This window comes from Capsicum annuum, chromosome 1 (genome assembly GCF_002878395.1).
Source record: "Capsicum annuum cultivar UCD-10X-F1 chromosome 1, UCD10Xv1.1, whole genome shotgun sequence".
NCBI lineage: Eukaryota > Viridiplantae > Streptophyta > Magnoliopsida > Solanales > Solanaceae > Capsicum > Capsicum annuum.
The window spans coordinates 12,402,808-12,430,521 of record NC_061111.1 but is presented as its reverse complement, the minus strand read 5'-3'; the positions used below and the strand labels follow the sequence as shown (position 1 = coordinate 12,430,521).

General features: G+C 32.0%; 1 protein-coding gene and 1 pseudogene across 1 annotated transcript; both read right to left on the bottom strand.

Moving 5' to 3' along the window:
• Positions 1–9,884: 9,884 nt before the first annotated feature.
• Positions 9,885–10,384, bottom strand: LOC107864944 (annotated as a pseudogene).
• Positions 10,385–19,274: 8,890 nt separating this feature from the next.
• LOC107868079 (ethylene-responsive transcription factor 1A) lies at positions 19,275–20,418 on the bottom strand. Its single transcript, XM_016714653.2, has one exon. It carries the CDS (start codon positions 20,232–20,234, stop codon positions 19,395–19,397), a length of 840 nt encoding a protein of 279 aa, XP_016570139.1. The 5' UTR covers positions 20,235–20,418; the 3' UTR covers positions 19,275–19,394.
• Positions 20,419–27,714: the final 7,296 nt, after the last annotated feature.

The following is a 27,714-nucleotide window of genomic DNA, read 5'->3' as shown; positions in this document are numbered from 1 at the left end:
ATTTCTTCTACCGATCTTTACTTTATCTTGACTCTTTATTGATGTTGTGGGTGTGGATGATTTATTTGTTGTGTGTTTGGCTTGAATCTTCGTTGTTTGTGTTGTGTTTGATGTTGGTTTCGGATTATGAGATGTGATTGGAAAATCGAAGCATGCACTAATCATGTGGTTAAAAAATGGATTTGGGGGTGAGAATTAAAAATTTGATATAATTGGTGATTTGAATTAGTTGATTTCATTGTGTGTTTAACTTGAAACGAGAGTTAATTGAACTTGGTAGTATCGTGATACACCGATTGGTTTAGGCAAAGGTAGATTGGGTAGGCAAGATTTAGGATTTTTGATTGTTGAATGGTGAAATGTTTGTGGAATGGTTTTGATTTATGCATTGAGATTCAATTGTATTAATTTGGCCGAGGAATGCCCCAAAGTATCTGTATATATTTATTCACCGGGGAAGGCCTCGAGACTCGGAGGACGTTCGTGGTGAAGGCCCGAGGCGTCAGGTAGATCATTAGTTTAGGATTAGCGTAGGTTTACTTTCAGTCCCTTTCTATTTCGGGTTGTAATAATTGGACTGGACTTTACATTTTGGTTTGTTTTTGTTTTGTTTTGATTATTTGGCGTGCTTTTTCGTGCGGTTTATACGTTTCTTAGTGCCAAAAAATATTCGATGCACTCTACCAAGTGATCGTGGTCGAATCACGGGATCGAGGGGTGCCTAACACCTTCCCCTCGGTCAACAGAATTCCTTAGTCGGAATCTCTGTTCGCAAACCAGTTTAAAGAGTCAAATGGTTTTTTGAAAAGGATTTTCTAATGGTGACTTGGCACACCAGATTATGCCAAGTGGCGACTCTGAATAAAAAATGTTAATAACCCTTTTCCAAAACAAATTTTAATTTCTTGTCACTTAAATAATAAAACTCTTTTCGAACATTAAAATATAACCATTTTTTTAGAGTACTTAAAAAGGGGGTGTGACACACCATAATTAATTTGCTGGGGTTATTTAGCGCCAGTTGACCCCCCATTACTCTAAATTTAATTCATTTTATAATAAAATATTATTTAAAAATTGCAGGGGTTTAAAACCTCCGCAATTTAAAAAAAAATAGTAGGGCCCATCAATTTTCAATAACTAATTATAGATTCTAATTTTAGCTCAAATTTGATTGTTCCTTTAGGCATAACTTATAATCCAATATTTGTTCAATTCATATATCATTAATACAACATAAGTAATTAAACATTGTAATTGACAAGCATATAAAAAATACATTGAACATTAAACTTCAAAATTAAAGTTTCAACATTAACATCTTCAAACTTCAAATTTTCAACACTAACTAGTATCTTCAAACTCCAAAATCAAATTTAAACACCCTTCAATATTTTAAGATTCACTCCAACCACACAATTACATCATCATAATTGAATATCGAAGATAAATGCAACAAAATCAAAGAATGTTATTAGAATCATTATCATTATGTGATCTCCTTGCATCCATGGGCGAAATGGGTCCACTAGCCACATCACTTGGCTACATAAAAATGCAAAGTATAAAAATCAATCGATAAAGGTTAAGTCCTTATTATAAACAACAAGTTATAGTGAACATCATGCTTTAACACATGTTGAAAAATTTTTCAAAGTTCCAAAGAAAATCAAACGTCTATAGTGAAATGTCGTTGTAACAAGGTGACATTATAGCGAGTTATTACTAGATTACTTACTTTCTATTCAATTAAAAGTGGTAAGTTGGCTTACAATTACCTCTTTAGAAACAAAATATGTAAACTAAGTGATACGGTTCACACTTGAAAAATAAGGAATTAAAACAGCTAAGGAATTTAGAATAGAAAGGATGGATAATAATTCTCCTTCCCACAACTCAACTATTACAAGATATATATATCCCTCAAGGCTAAAAGAGAAAATTAGCTAATTATTTACTTTTGGGGACCTATCTGTAGACACTAACTTATTAAGTATTAAATAAATCTTTCCTTAAAGACTTCCCCTTGTATCAGTCCATCCCTGTTAAAACTTTCCTTGACCTCAAGGAAGAAAGGAAGGGAACCTCACTAATAATGCCTGGTAGTCCTCCCAAGTAGCTTGCTTAGGAGACAACTGTGACCATTGAACGTTGACCTGAGTGATGGCTTTATTTCCCTTTTGTATCATTCTCCTCTCTAGAATCTTTACTGGCTGGGGGCAGTATGGACTGCCTAGATTAAGCACTGGTGGATGTGATATCTCAGTTGGCAACTGATAACGTTTCTTTAGTTGAGATACATGAAATGTAGGGTATAGTAGTAATTGAGCTGGCATGGAAAGCTTGTGGGCTACAGCTCCCACATTTTTCCAAGACCTAATAGGGTCCATAATACTTGGCTGAGAGCTTGGTAAAATGAGTTCCTGATAAAGTAATATGCCTGTATGGTTGGATTCTTAAATAAACCCAATCTCCCACTACAAACTGTTTGTCAGGCCTGTGGTTATTGGCTTGGTCAGTCATCCTCTGTTGAGCTCTTTTTAAATGGTACTTCAACTGAACTTGAATTCTCTAGTAATCAGTGTTCTATCGACCTCTTTATTTACTGAATCTCCAGCAACATATGGCAAGTGCAAAGGAGGGGGCTGACCATAGAGTGCCTCATAAGGAGTTGATTGAATTGAAGAGTGAAAGGTAGTATTGTACCACTATTCCGCAGTTGCTAGGTAGTTGGTCCAATCCTTCTGTGAGTCATAAAAAAAACACCCAAGGTATGTCTCTAAGCACCGATTAATTACCTCTGTTTGCCAACCTGTTTGGGGATGATAAGCTGTACAAGTCTTGAGTGTCACCCCAAGCATATCAAACAATTCCTGCCAAACTTTGCTTGTAAACACCGGGTCCCTGTCACTTACATTATCTTCAGTCATTCCATGTTACTTATAAATATTCTCTAGGAACTGACTAGACACATCATGAGCCGAGTAAGGATGCGCTAGGCTTACAAAATAAGCATATTTTATGTCACACCTCTCTTTTTTCAACATTCGACCCCGCTAGGGAAGTTGGTTTTAGAGAAAATGGGTTTTTCCAATTAATGTGATGTTTTGAAAAGGGATTATTTATTTTACAGAATCGCCACTTGGAATTGAGTTTGGGTGCTCCAAGTCACCTTAGTGAATCCCTATTCAAAAGGAAATGACTCATAATTTTTGGTATGCGAACTAAAAATTCGGATAAGGAATTCTATTGACCGAAAGAAAGGTGTGAGGGTCCCCTCGAGTCCCGTGATTCTAGCACTGTCGCTTTAATGACTTGTGTCTGGCTTAAATTAATCTTTTATATATTTATAATTTTTGTTAGCCTAAAAGTGATTTCTATCCCTCTTTTATTAGTTTTGAATTATTTAATTATATTAATGTGTGGCTTGCCGGTAGCAGTGCTTTTCGAACATTCCACGGGTTTGGATATATCTCTCACGCCTTTGTGACATTTATGGATCATTCCAATTTTACCCAAGTCTAAGTAAGCACCTAATAGGTTTAAAATCTACCCAACCCAATTCAATCGGCTTCAAACGGTAGGTTAATTTAGTATAACGATTGGTCGGTAGCAGGGCTTTCCAACTTCCTAGTTAGCTTTCACTTGTATTAAACTTAAAATTTTCTTGAGGTAAGGAATAGATCTAACCCATTATTTTCTGCATTCACTTCCTTACGATCAATTTTTCCCTCTTTTTTTTTTATCAAATATGATCGGTCTTAAATAAAAGTTTGTAACCCATCTCACACAAATTCACTTTTATTAGTAACATATTAATATTAATTTATTTGGGTCACAGTCACTAATTCTATTCCGAGAAGTTTAAATAATTTTTTTTTAAATCCCAAAAATCTAACATATCCTCAAATACGAGCGTGAAAATTTTTAATTAATTAGACATGAATATCCACATATCACAATTAAAAAAAATGAGAAAAACAAATAGTAGATAAAATAATTACATACCATACCTATCTATTATATTTTTGAAGAGTTTCACGTTGGCCATCCAAGATAACAAATATTTAAACTTTAAATTACCATACTTTTTACTATTAAATTCTTCAAAAGGCTAGAAATAATTATTGGCTCATTGAATATATGAGATTGCCGGGAATATTAAACCTCAAGCCGCACTACCAAGAAGTGGATTAGTGATACCAAAGTTAAAAATGAACCCTACTAAATCATATTAATACATTAACATAGACCCAATTACCTAAACTCATGTAATAATTTTTGAATTCAAGTTTTCGTAGACGTTACCAACTCAACCCATTTGACAAACTATAAGCCTCTATATTTATTCCTCGTCATTTCAATTCTTAATATTTTACAATTTAAACCAAATCCCCACCAAGTATGAAATAGTGTTAAATAGTTCAATAGAGATAAAAGATGTTAAGTTATCATGCATTCACTCACAAGACCCAGAAGTATCACACGTGTAAAAGAAATTTAATGAAATAATAAGAATTTTAAAGAATGGTTCTCATGTAAACAATTTACTTTTACACATAGAACAACACATGGAATTTTCTAAATAACTTTATTCATGCTTCAGTAAAATTACAACATAATAAATGCAAAGTAGGTGAGCAAAAAACCTGAGTGATACAATAATTGAGAATAAAAGTAGAAACGCCGTCACCGGAAACTCAGACGAAAATTCAAACTCAAACTCACGCTCTTTATCTTCTTTTTCACGAATTATATGTTTATTTTCTTTTGCTTTTCTACTCTTTGGTTTCCTCTCTTTTTGTTTTCTCTTGTGTCCCCTGTAATGTTCTCTCTCTCGTGTTTTGTGTTGTGTCTAATATAGTGCGTATGTTTGTATGTGTCGTGTATTTTTGTGTGCAGAAAATTGGGCAGATAATGAGGGAGAGGTTGAGTGAAAGTGGGAATTGTGGGGTGGTTTGGGTAGTTTAGGTCTCTTTTTTTTTTTTAATTAATATTTTAAATAAATAAAAAATAAAAAATAATATAATTAATTTATAACTAATAAAATATGGGTAAGTTAAATGGCAAGTATTAGAGATATGATTTAAAACATATTAATATCATTAGATTATTTATTAAAAGTTAAAAGAAGAAAAACAAATATAATTTTAAATTTTTTTGTAAAATAAATAAATAAATAAATAATAAAATAAAAGTTTATTTAAAATGTACCTCTATTTTGTAGTTTTCAAAACTTTTAAGCAAACTTTGTAAAATAAGATGCAATCAAAATATTTAATTTAGACCTAAAAATAAAATATGCTAAAAATAGCGTAAATTATTCGGTTTGGTAAAAAATTAGGTGTTTACACTTTGTTAATCTATCTACCAGCACCCAAATAACTGTTTTCCCTCTGGATTTGGGAAGGCCTTCTATGAAGTCCATACTGATGCTTCCATGCTGCAGAAGGTAAACATAGTGGCTGCAATAGTCCTGGATATGGGGCATTATCATATTTGTGTCTTTGATATATGTCACATGCCTTGACATAAGCTTGCATGTCTTCTCTTAGTCCTTTCCAATAAAATAATGCAGCCAATATCCTGTATGTGTTTTCCCCACCAGAGTGCCCTCTTATAGGTGTATCATGCCATAATTGTATAACATTTACTCTCAGTTGCTGGTCTGGACCAATGACCAACCTTCATTTCTTCCTCAATTGACCATGTAAAAAGGTGTACCCTTAATGGTAAGTGTTTTCTTTGGCCACTTGTTGTATCAAATTAGTTAGCTCAACATCAGAGTATCAGCTTGCTTTAATTATCTCCAAAAGATCAATTTTAACAGAAGAGAGTGTGAGAGCTGCTAATTCCACCTTAGGCAGCCAATATAGAGCATCAACTACAGCGTTTTCTTTCCTTTTTTATACTCAATAACAAAGTCAAACTGTATTAATTTGGCAATCCATTTCAATTGGGATCTAGTATGAAGCTTTTTCTCTAAAAAATACATGAGAGCTTTCGAATCAGTCTTGGCTACGAATTGCCTAATATTTAAGTATTGATTCCATTTATTAATTGCCATGACCAGTGCCAACATTTCTTTATCATAAACAGAATGAACCTGATGTTTAGATGAAAGTCCCTTGCTCAAGTAAGCAATTGGTTGTCTCTTTTGCATAAAAACAACTCCAATTCCCATATTGCAAACATTTGTTTCGACCACAAAAGATTGATTGAAATCATGTAGGGTAAGTACAAGAGCAGTAGTTAAGGCTGTTTTGAGGGATTGAAATGCTTCAGTAGCCTTGCTAGACCAAGCAAAACCTTCCTTCTTAAGTAAATCAGTCAAGGGTCTAGTGATGACCCCGTATCTTTTTATAAACCTTTTGTAGTATTTTGCTAACCCTAGAAATCCTCTCAACCTTTTAAGAGTAGTAGGTTCCGACCAATTTTGAACTTCCTCAACCTTTCTTGGGCAGTAGAAACCCCTTGTACAGAGATGTAATGTCTCAAATTTTCGACCTTCTCAGCAGCAAAGACACACGTACTAAGTTTGGCCAGTAGTTGGTATTGCAGAAGCAAGTCAAAAGTGATCTTCAGATGCTGCAAATGCTCCTCTAAACTCTGACTGTAAATCAATATGTCATCAAAGAACACTAAAATAAACTTCCTTAAGTGTTCCTGAAAAATGTGACTCATGAGACTTTGAAAGCTTGAGGGTGCATTAGTTAATCCAAAAGGCATGACTAGGAACTCATAATGCCCACAATGAGTTTTAAAACCTATTTTTTGAATATCAGGGAAGGGTATTCTAATTTTATGGTATCCCGCTCTCAAATCAATCTTTGAGTAAATTCTTGACCCTCTCAGTTCTTCTAATAACTCTTCAATGATTGGTATAGGAAATTTGTCTTTGATGGTAACCTTGTTCAATTCCTTGTAATCCACACATAATCTCCATGACCCATCCATTTTCCCCACCAACACCACAGGAGAAGCATAAGGACTACAACTATGTTGGATAATTCCTTGACACAATATTTCTTGAGTCATTTTTTCAATGACATCTTTCTGAATAGGAGAATATCTATAAGGTCTTGAGTTAACAGGTATAGTGTTTTTCATTAAAGGAATAAGGTGATCAAATACCCCTCTAGTTGGAGGTAAGTGACTAGGTTCATTGAACAATTCCTTATATCCTTCCAACTACTCCAGAATCTCTACAGGTTCCTCTACCTCTTTGCTGGACTCTTTTTGTTGCTGGTCATCTACTGTGTTACTTTTAATCATGAAAATCTATGCAACCTTATCTGATACCCTTTCTAATGCCTTGGTCCCTACTATCTTAAAAGAGGGATAAAAACCCTATAGTGTTACTTGTTTCCCCAAATATTCTAATTTCATGAACAATTTATCAAAGTTCATCTGAATATCCCCTAGTTTGCATAACCACTATATTCCCAGTACCACATCATAGTTGTCGATAGGAAGTATAAGGAATTCATCCTCAAAAGTTGACCCCTGCATCAACCACTTGAATATCTGACAACCATTAAAAGACTGAATAGTTCTTCCATCAGCCACACTCACATCTTATGGACTGATCTTTTGTATCCTACAACCTATTCTTTTAGCAGCTTGTTCATTGATAAAATTATGTGTAGAACCACAATCAATAAGTATATTAATGGGCTTCTTATCTGTGAACCCACTAATCCTCAAGGTTCGATAGCCCTTGATGCCATTAAGGGCCTGTAAGGAGATTTCACAATTCTTTATAAGGTCCTTCACCAAGGTGTCCATCTCTTCTTCTTCCTCGGGAACTTTCTCTTCCTCATAACCTTCCCACTCAGCCTTTTCTAGCTCAATGGAGTACAGGTGTCTCTTGACTTTACATTTATGCCCTAATCCATATTTCTTATCACAAAAATAGCAAAGACCCTGAGCCTTTCTATCGTTCATCTCAGTAGGAGTTAACCTCCTCCTCTTACTAACATCCACCATTGTATAGTAAGGTTTCTTAGGACAAGTATTGCTTCCTTACATCATGTTCTGCCCTCCCTTATGAGGTCCTTGTAATTGTGTAGTATGACCCTTCATTGCTCTACTCTGAGCAGCAAAAGAAAATTCCTGAAGCCTTGCTAAGTATTATGCTTGGAGCAAGGTGTAGGTTCTTCCTAATCGAACAACATCCCTCAATTCTGGCATTAAACCATTAATGAACACACTAATCGCACACTCTGTATGTAAATTCACCCTGGTCATAACAATATCAAAGGCAGCCTGATACTCTTTGACAGTTCTTGTTTGATTAACGTTCACTAATTCAGTCATGGGATCGGTGTATTCTACTCTAAATCTATCCGCCAAGGCATACATATACTCCTCCCATATAGGGGGTACGCCAGTTGGTCGGCTTCTTCAGTAACCCTGATGTCATTGCAAGGCTACCCCTTCAAAGTGTATAGCTGCCAGCTTAAGTCTTTGATGAGTGGGTACCTCTTCAATAGAGAAGAATTGTTCCACTTTGTACAACCAATCCCTCAAGTCGTTTCTATCAAACTTAGAAAATTTGACTCGAGTGTACTTAGTGAAAGCAGGGTATTGTAAGGTAGGGTTAGGAATCTGGTTCTGAAGGTGAGTAGGGTAGTGGTTGTGTGGTAAATAGTTCTGAGTATACAGAAAAGGGTTTGGGATTGGAATAAAATTAGGGTTTGGTTATCCTTGGAAAGAAATTTATGGTGATATATGCATAGGGGAGTCGAAGCTATAAAGTAAATGCACATAAAGTGTTGGTTATTAAGACCACCTATTGTCGACCCTTGGAAAGAAATTTATGGTGATTGGGTATATATGTATGGGGGAGTCGAAGCTATAGAGTAAATGGACATAAAGTGTTGGTTATTAAGACCACCTATTGTCGACCCTTGGAATACAAAATTAATTGGAGCTTCTGGATTCTACATTCCCGAAATGGGTTGTTGCAAAGGGTTATTTCAAACACTGGATGTAAGTGGGTGGGTTGAGAATGAAGAAATTGGGATTATATTTTGGTGGCTAGTGTTGGGGTTTTGCATAATTGAAGAAAGATCGTTTAGAAGGGGTCGAAAATGGGAGGATGAAGTGGTCTGTAATGGGCGTAATTGTGAGTACATCAGTGGGTTATCAGATGGAGAGTACAACTCACCTTCTTCAATCGACTTGGGTATCTCCTTCCTTCTTTCTGCTCTCCTTCTTTCTTCCATACTTAATTGGAGCTCCCGGAGAGTTTTCTCATGTTGCATCTCCAATTGATCTTGTCGCGTACTGAAAGAAGACATCTCCATGAAAATCTTCTGTAACAAGGTGCGAATTTCAGCGAATTCACCTGCCATTTGTTCCCACAAAGCCGAAGAAATTGCTCTGATACCACTGATACGGTTCTTACTTGGAAAACAAGGAATTAAAACAACTAAGGAATTTAGAATAGAAAAGATGGATGATAATTCTCCTTCCCACAACTCAACTATTACAAAATATATAAATCCCTCAAGGCTAAAAGAGACAATTAGCTAATTTGATAAATATAATTAACTCTTGGTACCAAAAGTAAATAAATTATTTACTTTTCGGGACCTATCTGTAGATACTAATTTATTATTCACATATAGCTATAACATATATTCACTAATCCACAATTAGCTATAACATATATTCACTAATCCACAAATTGTCTGGTATAAAACAGAAGATGTACCTCTAGAGGGCCTTAAGTGATGGGAGGAATTGTATTTAGATTCTATTAGCAAAACTTTTTAACTGCAGGCTGCATAAACTATACTACATATAATCATGACACTGCAGATGTTTTTGAAAATATTGAGAACGACACAATATATATGGTTAAGCGAAGGGCAGATTCATACCATGTGCCGACACGGAAGTACAGTAGTATCGTGAGGTTTAGAGAGGCATATCACACATTCTTTCCAAGATCATTTCCATCGAAGTCATTTTAAACTGAATTACCAATCCCAAAAATCTCTTGCAACTCATACCTCATGCCATTAACCTAGAGGATCTGCTTCACCACCCTAACATGGTACTCACTTTTGTCCTTTTCGAAAACTGCCTGAGTAATCTGTGAATTAGTGGATCCCGATGCTGCATTTCCATCCTCTGCCCCACTTTGGCTGTCTAATGTTGCCTCCGCCTTGACCGCAAGTGGATACACATTTGCCTCACCATCTTTGGACAATTCAGCCTCTTCAAACATCGAAAAATCAATGCCAATTCCAAATGCTTGCCTAAACTTCTGAGTAAAACCTTTTTGGAACTCAAAAGTTATTGGTGGCAAGCTTTCCTTCATAGGAGCCAAGGAACAATCTTTACCTTGTTTTGCGAAGAAAATAACAGTCATACTGCAAGAGGAAAATGATCAAGAAATACTTTCGATTAGCTCAAGTTGAAAGCACTTACATGTCATTTAAAGAGTCGACAATATATTTCCAAGCAATGACAAGTAAATGCAATTTTGGACAACAAACAAGCATAAAGTAACTACTTTGATAATTCCTACGTGAGCGCCCTAGAAGTTGCAAGCATATTAGAGAACTTTCCTAGTAATTACTCTCACAGTTGACAAAATTCCTTACTTTAATAAGTCCAACAGTCATCACCATAGTAGACGTCATGGTCATTAACAGATGACTAAAGACTGAGCAGTGAATATAGATTGTTTTGCAGAAATTTTGACTTTTGAAAGAGAGTCGCCACTTAATTTTGAAAAGGAATTAAGAAACCTTTATAAAACATTTTAAACGATTCAAAACAGAAAAATCGTTGTAAGTTAGAGATTCTAGGTAAGTGGTTCCTATTAACGTTTTAGGAAGGTTTTAGGCACCTAAAATGTCAGCTAACTTGCGGTTATCCGAACTGTTTGAAAATCATTTTTGACTAACTTTGAAAAATAGATGTCGGAAAAGTAATTGATTAAGGAAAAGCTTTTCGCGAAATCAGTTTTTTAGCGACTTAGTTAGGGATTTAACTAGGTTAGCAAAGAAGCACGTAAACAAGTAAATAAAAAAAAATGGAGAAGTAATGATTTAGGCTTTTAAGCCCAAACCGTCGACCCTGTCCTAATTCTATGTCTTCGAACCTTTTTCGGCTTGAGTTTTCACTTCACTTGTATTAAGTACAACTTTGACTTCGAGGCCTTAAACGAATGAATAAGGAAATAATCAAACAAATAAATAAATAACTAAAGGCGACAATGTAAATAAATAAAAATGAAGCTTTCAAATCCCCTTTGTCGCTTCAAACAATGGGGTTTAACCCATACTTTCTTCTTCCAACTCTTCGTCTTTATATGCCATAGGATCACTTTTGAACTTAGAACTTTGGGCTTGACTCAACGAGATGGGCCCCATTGGCCCATTAAAGAATGCAAAGGGGAAGAGTCCATTTGGACTCCAAGGTGGATTCATGCAAAGCAAGGGAAATAAAGAAAATTAGTGCATGATCAACAAAAGAAAATGGAGAAAAAGGGAAGGTAAGCTTCCTGCAATTTGAACATATGAAAATTGAAAACATAAAAAAACATATACTGATACAAGCCACAACTGTACGCATCAACATATACTTATATATCCAAAAGATGGGAAAATGGGTAACTATGGCGCAAGTATTATGCTATGCACATAATTTCAACATTCATAACCAAAATGGAGAAGAGGTGTATGAGAATTAGGATTAAACGTAACAGCACAAGATTATATAGTACAGTCCCAGTAAACAATCGAGAACCACTTGGAAATAACAAGGCTTACTCGTATCAAACCAACATAGAAAAGTCATATGTGGATTCAAAGGGAGATTTTCTATCTCAATTAATCGAGCATCCTAAAAATGGATTATCCTATTCAAAATTAATCAAAACTATATCGGAATCCATCCTATCATGCCATTAAACATACTGAAACATATTGTCGATCAAATCAAATACAGTGGGCTTAAACGCTTAAAAGGAAGTTTGATTTTAGGGGAAAATGAAATGCCTTTCACGAATTATCAACTGAGAAGGTATAGAACTTGCATTATGCTAGGCTACGGTTTTCCTTCTTTTAAATAAAAGAGACTAACAATCGGCTCACAAATTAATCCAATCAACAGAACTGACATGGATATAAGCTACTACAAATAGTGAATCAAAGAGCTTCAGCAAACACCATTTTAGCTAAGACAGTGAACTACTCGTCAAGGTGAAATATGCTACAATGGATCTAAGCTACCACAGGCAATAACATACTCGAAATCAAGAATCAGAGATCACAACAGTAAGTAAGATGATAAATCAGTATTTAGTGGTAAAAAAAATATATAAGGAAAAGGGGACTAAGACTAAGGTAAGAAAAATATATCCAACTATGAAAAACAGTTGAGCTAATATAACTAGCATTGAAAGGCGAGGATTAATGCTAAAACAACAACTCAAATTCAAAACCGCACCCAAATTAGAACCATAGTTTTAGTATGTCGGTCAACCTTTATCACAAAGTCCTATTTAGCTTCTCATAATTCCACAACATCATATTTTCCAGTAAAACGAGATTACAAGTTTACAACCAACACTACGACAAGCTATTTTCAGTAAAACACAAATACGATAACGGCTATAGCAGTTAGTCCCAGCGTACAGAGGAGAATTGAACTACTTCCACTTCATAAAGGCAAAGAAAATGAGAAAACCCCGTATGAAACATGATGAAAAATTCTGAGAGCCAGCAAATCCCAAATAGTCATATTTTATTTCAACTAAGTTCCCATCGCTGCAAATAATATTTATACTACTAAATGTGACGGATGAAAAGATTGCGAATCGTCATAACAACATATGAGCTAACGAATCCTAAACTACACAATCAAGGTCAAACTTAGCACATTAAGACTTCAAACAGTGAGTTATACTCCTGACCTTTTTAAGGGATTGAATGTGAAATCAGGAGCTGGTAAATATCAACAAAGGGAGAAAATAAAGTCATCACAACAAACGAACAATCACAAAGAAACATTTCCAGTAAAGTAAGGGACTTATATGATGTATTCGTTATCCCCTTCTTAACATTTCTTGTCGAGAGGGATTTGAGGAACATCTTCCCATGCTTACAATTAATTAGAAGACAATCAAAAAACAAACCCAAGAGTGAATGAATTACCAACAATAGTAAACTAGAATAATAAAAGGGTTTAAAAAACAATAAATTTGTTAATTAAAGACTACAATACTCTAGGCATAACAAGCTAGTGATTAAACCTAAAGAGTATATCTACGATAGTCGGATTTCAAAAGAAACAGTAACCATTATTTGACGATATTATCGCAAAACAATAAACTTTAAAGCGAATCAAAACACAAGACATTAACTAGAGCAAAAAGAATGAACATCACAGTAACAAGCATCATAATAAAACCTATGGCCAAGAAATGACGTCTACAGCAAACAACCCAGCACATACGATTATTTTCGATGAGGCTATAGAGGTTGCTCTCAGCAAAACTTCATTACAACTACGACTACATCAAACTATTCCCAACAAAATAAAGTCATGATTACAACAATACCAGCTACGCAGAAAAAAGGCGAAGGAGAAAAGAGATCAAATTAGGAGGTAAACGGAGTGTATTTACCTCTTTAAGGGCAGCAACCGGGACGACGAGCTATCAGTAAGAATTGTCGCTATCGGAATCTCGCAATGTCTACTACCAACAGAGCGTCTCTTTGCTTTTTCCTCTTAGAGATTTTGAAAATCACTTTCAACTAAAAAATTCAACTTGAATTTAGAACTCTCGAATTTCCTTTCAGTTTCACCAAAAATTACTTCGAACCTTCGAACTCAAGTAATTTTGAAACCTCGAGTTTTCAGCCTAAACTTTCAAACCCTTTAAAGAAAAGAAAGAAAAAATTCTAAACCTCCCAAAATTTTTGAACACCACCTGATTTTTCCTACCCAAAAAGAGAAGAAACCCCCCCCCCCCCCGAACAGTGACCCCATGGGGTCTTTATATAGAAAATAGAATTAGGTATTTTAGAGATTTTCGAAATAGGACATTTTGAATTCAAAACCAAAAAGATCCTCCGGCTCACCAATCGTATTTCGAAATTGAGAAATTTTAGGGGAATGGATTTTCTTCAACCAATGGAAAAGGGGCACATGCATACCTTCATGGTACAATCCTAACAACCACAAATGGATTCTTGACAGCTAGGTTTTTTTGGAACGTTGAGGGCTGCCACCTAGCCTCTTTCTAGAAGATTCTTGAGCAGGATTTTTGCTGAAACTATTGTTGTTGTCGTAACCTTGGGCTGTTTCATGATGAACTCGGATCAGTTCGGACATGGGTAGCCGAATTTTGGGTTGGGATTATCGGATTTGGGTCGAAGACGGATTGGTGGTATTGACATTGCTGGTGTTGTCGTGGATTATTGTTGTCCACTGTTTGGGTGCTGCTATTGAAGAAGAAGGAGACAAGTGGGTCGGGTCAGTGTGAATTGTTGGGTTGGCTGTTGTTTTGTTGCTGAAGAGAATTGAGCCCGGGGCGGTTGGGTTTTGGAAATGGGTTTAAAATTGAGATTGGGGTTAATTAGGTTATGGGAATTGGGGATTTGACCAATTCATTTAAGTTTTGGCCAAATTGAAAATCAATTTGGCCAATTGCATTGCAATTGGGACCAATTTTATTTCAATTATAGTCAAATATAATAGATGGACTAAATCAAATCAAAATTTGATACGAATTAACACATTGTTTAATCCTGAGCTTCTTAATTCGATAAAATTAAACAAGTATTTCTCCAAATAGATTATTTGTAAGAATAAATTATATTTAAATCAAGATTTAATTATTTATATTTATTTTCCAAATAATCCTTGATTTAAAGTCCAATTTTGATGAAAATGTTCATTTAAATGACGTCATTTATACAATCCCGTATATTCAAATACGAAAATATATAATTATCACTTAAATGACAAATTTAACCCAAATACATATTTTAAAATGCGTTTATTTAGAAAAAATAATTGTTATAATTTTATTTGAAAATCAAAGAAACCTGAGATTAAACGTAGTTGTAGAGAGCAAAAATTAGGTGTCATTAGAGATTACAAACTACCAACAAAGAGAAAACAACCAGACATGCTCAAAGCATATCAGATCTTAAACTTTGGGGATTGTGTCTTAGCTTTCAGTATAATACACCATTATGGAACTTATAGATATGCAAGATAAATATATGATGTGTTCAATCTAAGAAGTAACTAGTCTAGTATAGTACAATAAATTTAGTTAGAAAAATAAAAATCTAGTTGATAATCTAATTACTTACATATCCAAATATCGAATGATATTCTATTTCTTATAAATAATTTTCTTGCAATCCTTCTTCGGAAACACTCCTTTGGATCCATAGGTCTATCCGAAACAAACTCTCTATCCCACAAAGATAGGGATAAGGTTTGAGTATTTTTCATCTCCCCAGGCCCCATGGTATTGTGGGATTACACTGGGTATGTTGTCATGTATCTCAACACGAGATTCAATGGATTAATTCCTTCTTTACAACAAGGGGATACACTGTAAAGAGAGCTGTGCAGATATCAACTGCCTCTTTGAGGTCTGATGCTACTATACAATGACGCAGGATATGCTGACAAAATGATTCTTACCATTTTCCGTTTGTTTCTTTATCAAAAATAAAGCAACATATCATACTAGATCAGAATACAGTGTTACCCATTGATAATGATATATAGATGGAGTAGAGTACTCTATTCTTTTCTTCTTCGATTTTCTCCTTAGCTTCCAATCCAAATTTCCATGGGAATAATTTCTTGTTGGAGGGAGTTGTGTAGAGCCTGAGGATATTAGGAAAGATGGGGAAAGTGATAATGGAAGAGACATTGGATGCAATGAATAATGTTTTTAAAGGACAAGTTTATGCTTTGAATCTTGGTAATAAAAAGGTGGAAGATAGTACTGTTGCTATTGCTGGTGAATTGCCTGATTTGGAGAAACGGAGGATATCTTTGCCTAAGCATTCTTTATGTCGATATGTGGAACAAGTATGGTGGGTGATGACTGAGCTGTAATGGAGGAAGAAAGAAAGATTCTACCTTCCAGTTTTGTGGTGGAGACGCAAGAGTTTTGTGGGTTCCCTTGATTGTTCCATGACATTGGATCGGGTCTGGGTCAGGCGTGGGAATTAATTTAGGATAATTTAATTATTTAGGCTAATAAAATTTAAAAAAAAGTTCAATCGTTAGGATTTTGACAATAGCAAGTCGTTAGCGCTAGGGATATATTCGCACCAAATTATTAACGGTAAGGGTATAAACGTACCCAAAGTATAACAAGGGGCATATATGTATCATTTACTATAGTTCAGGGGTATATTTGTACCTTTTTCGTTATATCTATTATGCAAAAGTCACTTTTCTTTCATTCATTTCATCCATGGTCATTTAATTTTAATTCGACCATCACAAAAGTCACTATAACTGGATTTTACAATAATTTTATTGGAAAATGATGTGACAACCTTAATTAGTTCTTAATTTTAATTTAAGTGAATGTATAATATATTACTCATATCTTGACTTTTTTTATATGTGCACAACTCAATTTTCCTTATGGACTATTTAATGAAAGAATACCAATTTCTTAATAGATTAAATTACCTATCATAAAAAAAATTAATTGATATTTTTATGAAACATTTCATAATATTGCATTCATCTGCCAAAAAGGTGCATCGAAAAAGAGTGATAAACAAGATAAATTCTTCAAAACACATAAAATAAAGATACATGTATGATATTATTTTTTTAAAAAAAATTATTTTAATTCTTTGAAGATAAATCAACATGCTAAAGATAGATTTTAAATAGAATCTTTTTAATTGTGCTATTGAATAAGTATTGTCAAAATTTGTACAAATAATGTCATATTAACGTACAGTTTTGTTAATAAAAGTTATAAAATATAAGTACTTTAATAGATAAAGAAATTATAGGATATCTAATTTTTATATTTATCAATTAAATTGATTAAACAATATGTAATTTATCAGAAATTGAATAGTATAATAAATCTTTTTAAGAGAATTAATCGATTAGTCAAACAATTAAACATACAAAGACAAACTCAATAAATAGAGTAGTTTATCATATTGTTATGATATACCGAATGCAAAGATTGAAGTGGCAATAAAAAGAATGTATGAAAAAAAAGATTTATCAACTACATGTCACAATTTTAGAGGGAGAAAAATATTTTATCAACTACATGCCATAATATTAGAGGAAAAAAATAATTTACCAACACATGTCTCAACTTTAGAGGATTTTAAGAATATATAAGTATAATTTTATTTCATAAAAATATCAATCAAATTTTTTTTATGAAAATAGTCTTCATTAGGTAATTTAATCAATTAAAAAATTGATATTCTTTCATTAAATAATTCATAAGAAAAATTGGGTTGTACACGTATAAAAAGGGTCAAGATATGACATATGAGTAATATATTGTATATTCACTTAAATTAAAATTAAGAACTAATTAAGATTGCCGCATCATTTTTCTAATGGAATTATTGTAAAATCCGGTCATAGTGATTTTTGTGATGGTCGGAGTAAAGTTAAATGACCATGGATGAAATGAATGAAAAAAAAGTGATTTTTGCGTAATAGATACAAAGTTAAGTGACCATGGATAAAATGAATAAAAGAAAAGTGATTTTTGCGTAATAGGTATAAAGTTAAGCGACTATAAATAAAATTTACCCTAAAGGAGATTTATTATATTTTAAAAGAATTAACCTGAATAATTGTCCGCACAATTGCATAAATTAAAAATAATTGGCAAATAGCTTGAAGTTCCGAATAAGGGGCGTAGCTTGAAGAGCAAAGGTGCAAAATAAGTTGTCATTGTTAAGAAAATTGTTAAAATGGATCTAAGAAGACGACTTCATGAGATCGATTTTATTGAAAATCGACCTCAATTGTTTGTTGCAAAATGAATGGTTGTTTTTTCAAAGAGAGCTGATTAGGTTTTAAAATTACGAAAAATTACACAAATACACAACTTATGTTTTCAATATTACAAAAAATTTCAAATCTCTAAATATATTACAAAAATTCCAACATATACACAGAATACTATGTATATGTCGGCTATGTTATTTATATTAATAAGAAGAAAAAATAAAATAATTAAAAAAATTGGGAGAGGGCTTTATTACTTTCAAAAGAATTGATATTTATATTATTTATACTTAAAAATATGATCTCGCTAGGTTGGTTTTTCTTTGGAAAAGTAATTTTAGGCATCACTTGGCCTGATTCGAATTTTCAGCTTTGGGGATAGTAAGATCTATCACTAGATCGTTGTTATCTATTGTTTAAGATTCTATTTTATTTTTACTCTTCATATTTATTTTTTTAAAAAAATCAACCTCGGTAGATTAAGTTTATTTTTATTTTTTATTGAAAACCCGACCTCCTAAGAAAGCTAATTCAAATACTGACCTTATGAGATTGCAATGGATATTTTATTTTTCATTATTTTAAAAATATACGGACCTCATGAAGTCGCTATATTTTTCAGACTTTAATTCCGATCTCATAACGCCATTATATTTTTCAACATTTATTTAGAACCTCATGAGATCGATATTAATATTTTTTAGAATTGTTTATTGCTGTTTAACCAATCTCATGGAATCTGCTTTTCTAAAAAAGATATTTGAAAAAAAATAGAGGAGAAAAACAACCTTAGCAACTCCGTGAAGTAAGCTTTATTTTGATCTATTTTTTAGTTTTTTTTTTTCAGATCGATTTTGACAATTTTTAGGTTTATCACATAAGCAACAATTCATTTTAATATAATAAAAATCTACATAGTTGGATGAAATACGTAAATTTAACCTTTTCATTTTAGCTGCTTTTATTTCGCATCCAATGTTTGGGATTCGTACGTTTGACTATATTTAAATTGTGTATTGCACGATTCACTTTAAGGACAATGTTCATATACTATATTTGAATTATATATTGCTAGGCTCATTGCAAAATTTTATTCTCACTCGAAGTTTGAATTTGCATCTTTTAATTAAAAATGAAGAGACCTTAATTATTCTACCACATTCAATATTGAAGACTTTTTTTTTTCTCGGCATCACAATATTTTTTTTTTTTTTTGGTAATCATCTTATATTATATGGCTAATTTCATTAACCACAGCCAAGAAATGAAAGAAAGAACAAATTCATTACTCATCCAATAAAAACTAACAAACAAAAAAGATTCCTCTAATAATTTACTTGTAATTACTATACAGGACCACTTAATTAGGACCTATTGTCTCCCCTTTAAGCAACTTTCTTCTTCCTTTTCGTCGATGAAGACACTGTTGATGGTTTCTCCGGCGAGGCTGACAATCTCTTCGAACCAACTCTAACCGGTTCCGGTTCACCTGAATTAACCCTCAACGGAAAATTCAGCAATGCACGTGACCCCCGCATGCGAAACGCCGCTTTGTCATAAGCCAACGCTGCATCCTCCGCCGTCTCATATGTACCGAGCCACACTCTCGCTCCATTCTTCGCCGGATCCCTAATCTCCGCCGCGAACTTCCCCCATGGACGCACTCTCACTCCTCTGTAATGCTTCGCCGGCTTTGGCGCCGCCGCCACAGGAGGTGGCGGCGGCGGAGGCGTAGTTGCCACCGGTGATTCCAGTTTCACCTCCGGCAGAGACGTAGGAATTGTGTAGTCGTTGATAGTATTGTCATGATAAATTCCAGCTGAATAATCGAATTCATTAGAAAAGAAATTATCAACCATTTCTGATTCAATGCTGCAGCTCCGGCTGAACTCTGACGCTGTTGAGTTCTCAGAGCTGGTTACTGGAGCCACAAATTCCGGTAAATACCACATTTCAGGTGATTCGATGGAAGTTTGTGGCTCCAGTTTGATATTAGGTAATCCACTTTCATTGAAAATATGGTCATGGAAAATTCCAGATGAATAATCGAACTCATTCGACAAGAAATTTGCAAGCATATTTGATTCAATGCTGTTGCTACGGCTGAACTCCGACGTTGTTGAATTGTCAGAGCTCATTAATGGAGCTTCCCAATCTTCAAGTAAATGCCTCCTAATTGATTCAAGAACTTCAAAATCATTTTCTACTTCACAATTCGTATTCATTATTGTTAACTTTTTTTTGTGTGTATTGATAAAATGGAAGTTGTGAGAGTGTTTTAATTATTTTTTTTTTTTTTTTTAATATTAATGGAATGGGTGAATGAGGGATATTTATATGAAAAATGGTGCATGCACGGATGGGTGATTAAATAATTGTAACGATTAAAATATTGTTTGTTGGAAAGACTGTTAGATTTTGGTGAGAGGATAATGAGCTTCCTTGTAACTTCTCAAAGGAGAAAAGTTTTTTTTTTTAGAGGGGTAGAGTTTTTCAATCATCACGTGTTGTATTTGGTATTTTGAAAAATTATAATTTGGAAATTTTGAATGGTAAGATAAAACGATATGGTAGTGACGTTAAAAAATGAATGTGTCGTTTTCTGATTGTGAGCCGTTTTTTATTCCATTTCAAGGAGTTCACCGTTGTAGTAGACATAGACCATGACTTCCACCAAGTTCTTTTTTACTTTTTGGTAGAAATATGCTATGATCAAGGGTGTATTCTGTATGAAAGAAAATGTTTTCCTGGAAAATACTTTTATAAAATATAATAATATTATATATTTACTTTGTTTTGTTTACATAGATAAAATGATATTACATTTTAAAAGTATTTATTTATAATTTAGATAAATATTATGAGAACAGTAAAAGTCTCTCGCGTACAAGTTAAAATTACATACAATAGAAACTTGTGAATCTTGACTTACACATGTAGCAGAAGTCTTAGTGCATCTAGCTGCCCTTTTTAATATTTTCTTTCCTACCACGCTTTAGGTTTTGATAGAAAAATGTTAGTATATATAATGACAGTCGTGAAAAATATTCAGGTAGAAAGGAAAATGTTTTCAATATCTTCCTAGTGGTGAAGTAGTTGTTTATGTCCCATAAATCAAACTCAGGAGAAGTTTTTTTTATAAGGAATCTTGTGTTTCCATGGGATAGGTTTGGTGATAGCTAGTTTGGAACATCTTAATTATTTGCTTCTCTTTTCATATTATTTTAGTTTTTTGTTCTTTGATTTTTGTTATTTTATATTGTTTCTTGTACTTTATCTGTCATATTATTTAGTTGTTGTACTATTTTTTTTCTTTTAGAATACTATGTACTGTTTTCATATAATTTGTCATAGTGAATTACGAGTATATCTTTATAATTGCTTTGATTTGCTCTTTTAAATCGAGAGTCTATCGTAAATATTTTCTCTATTACCACAAGATAGGAATTAGGATTGCATACACATTACCTTCTCAAACCTCATTTGTGGTATTGCAGTTATATATTATTATGGTATAAGACATCTTATGTGGTATCCACTATGATGTCGATCGATTAATAAATTACAAAATCCAATTTCACGTGGTTTTGAAATATATCATGAAGTGTCATACCTAAAGTAAAGTATTAGAATAATTTGAATTGTCAATAAGAAACATTCATGATATTGAAAATGAGAGTTCCTATATATTAAGTGATCAACATGATTCATTTTCATCCCTTCATCTTAAAATATCAAATCTCAATGTTTGTACTTGGCATATAAAGGCATTGTTTGATATGTCTGCAGATAAATAAGATATTTCTCTTGCACAAGAGAAGTTAAATACGAAACTTAAGTAAAATTTTCCACTTCTTTAATCTAAAGGTTATATAATCAATACACTATTGAAAGTAAAGTAGGAAGCAACACTAGTAAGTTCCTAGCAATTATAACATCAACTAGTCTTTGTAATATTCTCCATTTAAATTCTTATATATCAAGAGAGCCAAAGTGTTGGACAAGGAAAAGGGGAAATATCTAATTGGACCCCTCAATTATTCATAAATTTTAGACAAATGATGAATTAGTCATTGGTGGGGATTATTTTCTTGGATAAAAATTACAAGAATATCCCACTTGCTATATTAAAATGTAGGACAAAATATAGCCTTGTTGGTCTCTTGTGTCCCACATTTAATTGTTTAGTGTTTGTAAATTTTCAAGTCTATTTGGAATTTTGGATCTCTCTTAACCGTCTAAATTCTATACTCAACATCAACGATGGCTATGGTTATATGCCTGGTAGACGGCTTAATCATATCGGGGCATAAAGTTAAATTTGATAATAGGCCTTATCTTTTTAGCTTAATATATTTTAAAAGAATAATTAATTTATAAATTTATTATAGGTAAAAATTGAGCCTCATCCTTTCTTAACAAGAGATTTTGAATTCGAGCCATGAAAATAATAAAAAAAATTTGCTAAAGAGAACTTTTCTTTTTAATCGACTTTGCGTGTCTCAAAATTGAATTGATCAGTAAAATTGAATATAAGTAGCCCAAAACCCTAGCTTTAGTGGCTTGACCTTATGGCCGACCCTTACCATACAGAATAAAAATAACACATTTTAATTTAGTGATCACTAATGGAGCTCCTCAACTCGACAGACACTGTCTTTGTGTACTACATGTAGTCTTGCTACCAAAAAACTCCCAAGACATAATCTTAAAATTGCATTTATAGAATATGAAACTTCATAATACTGGTTATTTTTTAAAATTAAGTTGAAAAGTGATGAATAAATATTATTTTCTATTCGAAACATAATAGAGTTGACATTACCAGGTTGTGTCTTTATTTATGGGATGTTCTACGACTCTTGCTTTACAGACAATACTTAACTCAAGGATTTTCAAATACTCCCTCCGTTTAAAAAAGAATGACTTAGTTTGATTTGATACGGAATTTAAAAAAGTAAAAAAGACTTTTGATTCCTGTGATCCTAAATTAAAGTTGCGTCAAATATACCAAAATGTCCTTCAATCTTGTGGTCTTAAACATGCCACGGTAAAGTTGAAATTAAAATATTGTCAAAAAAGGAAAGGGGTCATTCATTTTGAAACAGACTAAAAAGAAAAGTAGGTCATTCTTTTTTAAACGGAGGGTGTAATAAATTATGCTCCACGGGCAGAGTTGACACTACCACATTATGTCTTTATTTATGAGATATCCTACAACTCTCACCTTAGAGACACGACTTATCTCAAGAATTTTCAAAGAATTTCGTAACAATAATTCATGCCCTTAAATTTGCTTTGATGTAAAAAAAAAAAGACACCTATGCAGATTATCCAATTTTTTTTATTAGAAAAATATAATAGAAGTTGAGAAAAAAGAAAAAATGATCAAACAAAATAGAGAAATAATAAAAAGATTGAGAAAAAAAGAAAAGAAAAAAATAAACATCAAGAAAAATATGAAGAATTAAAAAAATTGAAAAAAATAAAAATGAGAGAAAAAATAAAAATAAAGTTTGAGAAAAAAGAGAAAAAAAAAAGAAAAAAAAAAAAAAACAATCAAACAAAAAAGAAAAATAAAAAAAAAAAGAGTGAGAAAAAAAAAGGCAAGAAAAAATAATTATTAAGAAAAAAGTGAAGAATTAAAAAAATTGAGAAAATAAAAAATTAGAGGAAAAATTAAAAATAAAATTTGAGAAAAATGAGAAAAAAAAAAAGAGACTGCTAAAAATAAAAAATAAAAGAAAAATAAAGGTTAAAGATAAATGAATTAAAAAAAAAAGAAAAATATAATGTTTGAGAAAAAAGAAAAAAAGGAAAAAAATAAAAGTTGAGACAAGTGAATTAAAATATGACAAATAAAAAATGAAAATAATAAAAAATAAAATTTAAGAGACAAATAAGTATGAAAAGTTTAAAAAATACATTTGAGATGTAAAGGGGTAAAATGATACTTGTACTATACTTAAAAAGTAAGAAAAATTATTTTTTTAAATTTTTTTTTTTTTATTGAGATCAAATATGTAAAATTACCCATATTTGAATATATTACATGCAATTTTCCGCCTAACATAACAACATCAACCTATGCATAAGGCCAAAATATTCTGCCCCCATGTGTCAAGCCGGCGAGTCACGACATAGAACTGATGAGTATTTAATTTTTGTTTCTGTTAATTAATCAGACTGTTAAGATATAAAATTGCTATTTGTATTTGTTTAATTACATAAGAATTAGCATAACCAACAATATTCTTCTATCTGCTTTTGACTTTTATTGTACGTTACTAAATTCGCAAGATTTAGGAAACAGATACAGATGAATCTTGACTTAAAATATATTTCATCTGTCCCATTTTATTCATTCCAAATTTTTTAATTTGTTATTTCATTTTACTTGTTCGTTTTTACTTATTAAGACAAGATAATTTTTTTTTTTTTTACTATTATACCTTTAGTGTAATTAATTACTCCTTATTATAAGCATTCTTGAAAAATATAGCAAAGAGGAGGAGCACCATTAAGAGTACATCATTAAAAATATAAATGATGCTTTGGTATTAGTCATCCATCAATATTGAAACTAACAATAAGACACAATTAAGGGGGGTAAAATGATAAAATTACATTATCAATCATTGTTTTCTTAATAGTTGTGTCATCCCAGTTTGGGGCGGATAAAATGAGACAAAGGAAGTACTAAAAAGGCCTTTAAATAACCAACAGCATCTTATATTAAAAAAAAAGTCTCCACACATACACACAACGTACACGAAGAGGATTGCCCAGTGCATTAAAGTTGTCATTATATGCAGAGTTCGAGAAAGGATCGGACCACAAGGATCTATTGTATCCTATCTGACTTTACAGTTTTTGCACGGAGTTGTTTTCACAATTCGAAATCGTAATTTTCTGATCACATAATAATAATTTTATCAGTTAGTCGAAAAGCTCCTCTCCACGTAACATACACAGAGAGAAAATAAATTAAAGGCGATGGCGGTTCTATTAATTGAGATGGTTGAATCATTTTCTAAATTGATTAAGAATAAAAAAAGTACTATGGTTCTTTTTTAATTGTTATTTTGAAAAGATGGAATCTTTTGTTATTTAAATGTAACTAAATTTAATATAGTATGCATGTCATTTAGACATAATTATGTTTCTTTTTTAAGCAAGTAGAGATTAATTAATTAACAATTATAACTAGGAGAGGGCGTTTGGGTTGTTCAAATTTGATATAAAAATATTGGTTTTAATTTTCAATTTTCAATTTGGAAATTACAATTCGATTAGATTGGATATTTAAAGTTCAGTTCTGGGTTTAATCTGTTTGGATATTTCAAATTTTTGACTTTAATACACGAAATAAACATTATCAACCGCAAATCCCTCAATTATTTGCTCTTTAAAATGTATAACTTTCTACCGTTAACAAGGATTGAAATCATCCTATCATCAACATGTATGATTTCCTAATGAACTTAAAATTAAAATTGATAGGATTGTAGGTTACTAACGTTTTGAATCTTTACAGTTGAACTTATTCATACTGATCTATCATATACAATACGGGTAGAATCGAATATAAGATATAAAAATTTTAAATTTTTTTTATATCTAAATATCTAGAGTACTAAGTCCGCCACCCACTATGAGATCTATAAATTTTACAAATAAAATTTCAAGTCCAATCGATAATCCAAACCAAATACACAAAAACGTAACCTCGAACTATGCCAACCCCTAATTGGCTAATTATAACAACAACAAACAAAAGAAGAATTGGCTAATTATAACAAATTTAATCAATTTTTGACCAATTTTGATATGTACAATATCCTTTTTTAAGGTAATATTGGTTTGTTACGCTTTCTCCATTTATTTTTGCTTGTTCGTTATATAGAAAATAGATATTCAATAATATTTTATACTTTAAAAAATCGATGGATTATTTATCCGTTTTATCCTTACTATTAAATATATTCATTATTCAATATATTTCTTAAAATAGTAAATTTATTACTACATTCAAAGGGTAATGATAAAATTATTCTTACCATTTACAATTTTTTTTAACGTATGTATCAATTTAATAATCGAGTATACTTGTATGAAATAAGAGTACAATGTTTTTACTTGGTCGTAGAATAATATGATATTAATGAAGATAGGCACTTATAACGAGGCAGACCAAATTGTGTTTGGTCTATGACTTTGAAATAAATTTTTATTAAGTATCACTATTAAAATTTTGAAAGAAAAATCCTAAGATGGAAAGAATAAATGTTTATGTGTTACTACTTGCCAAAAATGACAAATTAAACGTGCTTTTTAGGCCGCAATGTTTGAGCTTTGAAGGATTATAAGCTTTGAACTTTCTACTTTTTACTTTTTATGTATCATATTTTATTTCTTGTCTCTGATTTGATATTAAGAAAATGAAATTTGTTTGATGGGACTTGTAAGTCTTTGACAAATTCTAGGGGCTGCAATTAAAAAATTAGAGTTTAACATTTCTACACTTGATAGTGTGGGAAAAGAATTATCTATATTATGAAGTCGTCTAAAAGATAATTATCCGTAAATATCTATAGCAAGTGAAGCTGGTAATTAGAAAAATAAAATGCATAACAATACTTATTGTAGCCTATATCCATGATATATATTATTTCGCTTTCACTTATGGGTGTCAAACAGGCTGGACCAATCTGGAATCGGCCCTTCTATTTTAATCAGGTTGAAGGTCGATTAAGGACTGGTTTTGGCGCTAGACGGGTCGGGCCGGACCAGACCAAACAGTAAAAAAATTAAAACTCACCCTAACTTGGCCCACTTAACCCAATCCAGTCAAACCCATCAAAACCCGATCAAATCCGGTTACAAAATCGGTCAAATTCAATCAAAAATATATATAAAAAAAAAAACTTTCTTTCAATATACATTACATATACCCACCTATATACATTATAAATACATTAAATAATATATGTACACTATATATATAGTATATACTACATTAGAATTTTAAAAACATATACACACATACACAATTAGTCAATTACTCATATATACGCTCCATTCAATGTATATATACTACTACTTATAAAATATACTACAATATATATACATTACAATACATATAGATATACTTATATACTAATTTATAAAATATATACACATGTATACGTTAAATATACACTTCTATAGAAGATATATACACGTGTATACGCACCATTCAATGTATATATACTACTACTTATAAAATATACTACATTATATATACATTACAATATATATAGATATACTTATATACTAATTTATAAAATATACACACATGTATACGTTAAATATATACTTCTATAGAAGATATCCAATTTATAAAATATATACACATGTATACGTTAAATATACACTTCTATAGAAGATATATACACGTATAGACGCACCATTCAATGTATATATACTACTACTTATAAAATATACTACATTATATATACATTACAATATATATATATATATACTTATATACTAATTTATAAAATATACACACATGTATAGTTAAATATATACTTCTACAGAAGATATCCAATTTATAAAACATATACACATGTATACATTAAATATACACTTCTATAATAGATATATACACGTGTATACGCACCATTCAATTTATATATACTACTACTTATAAAATATACTACA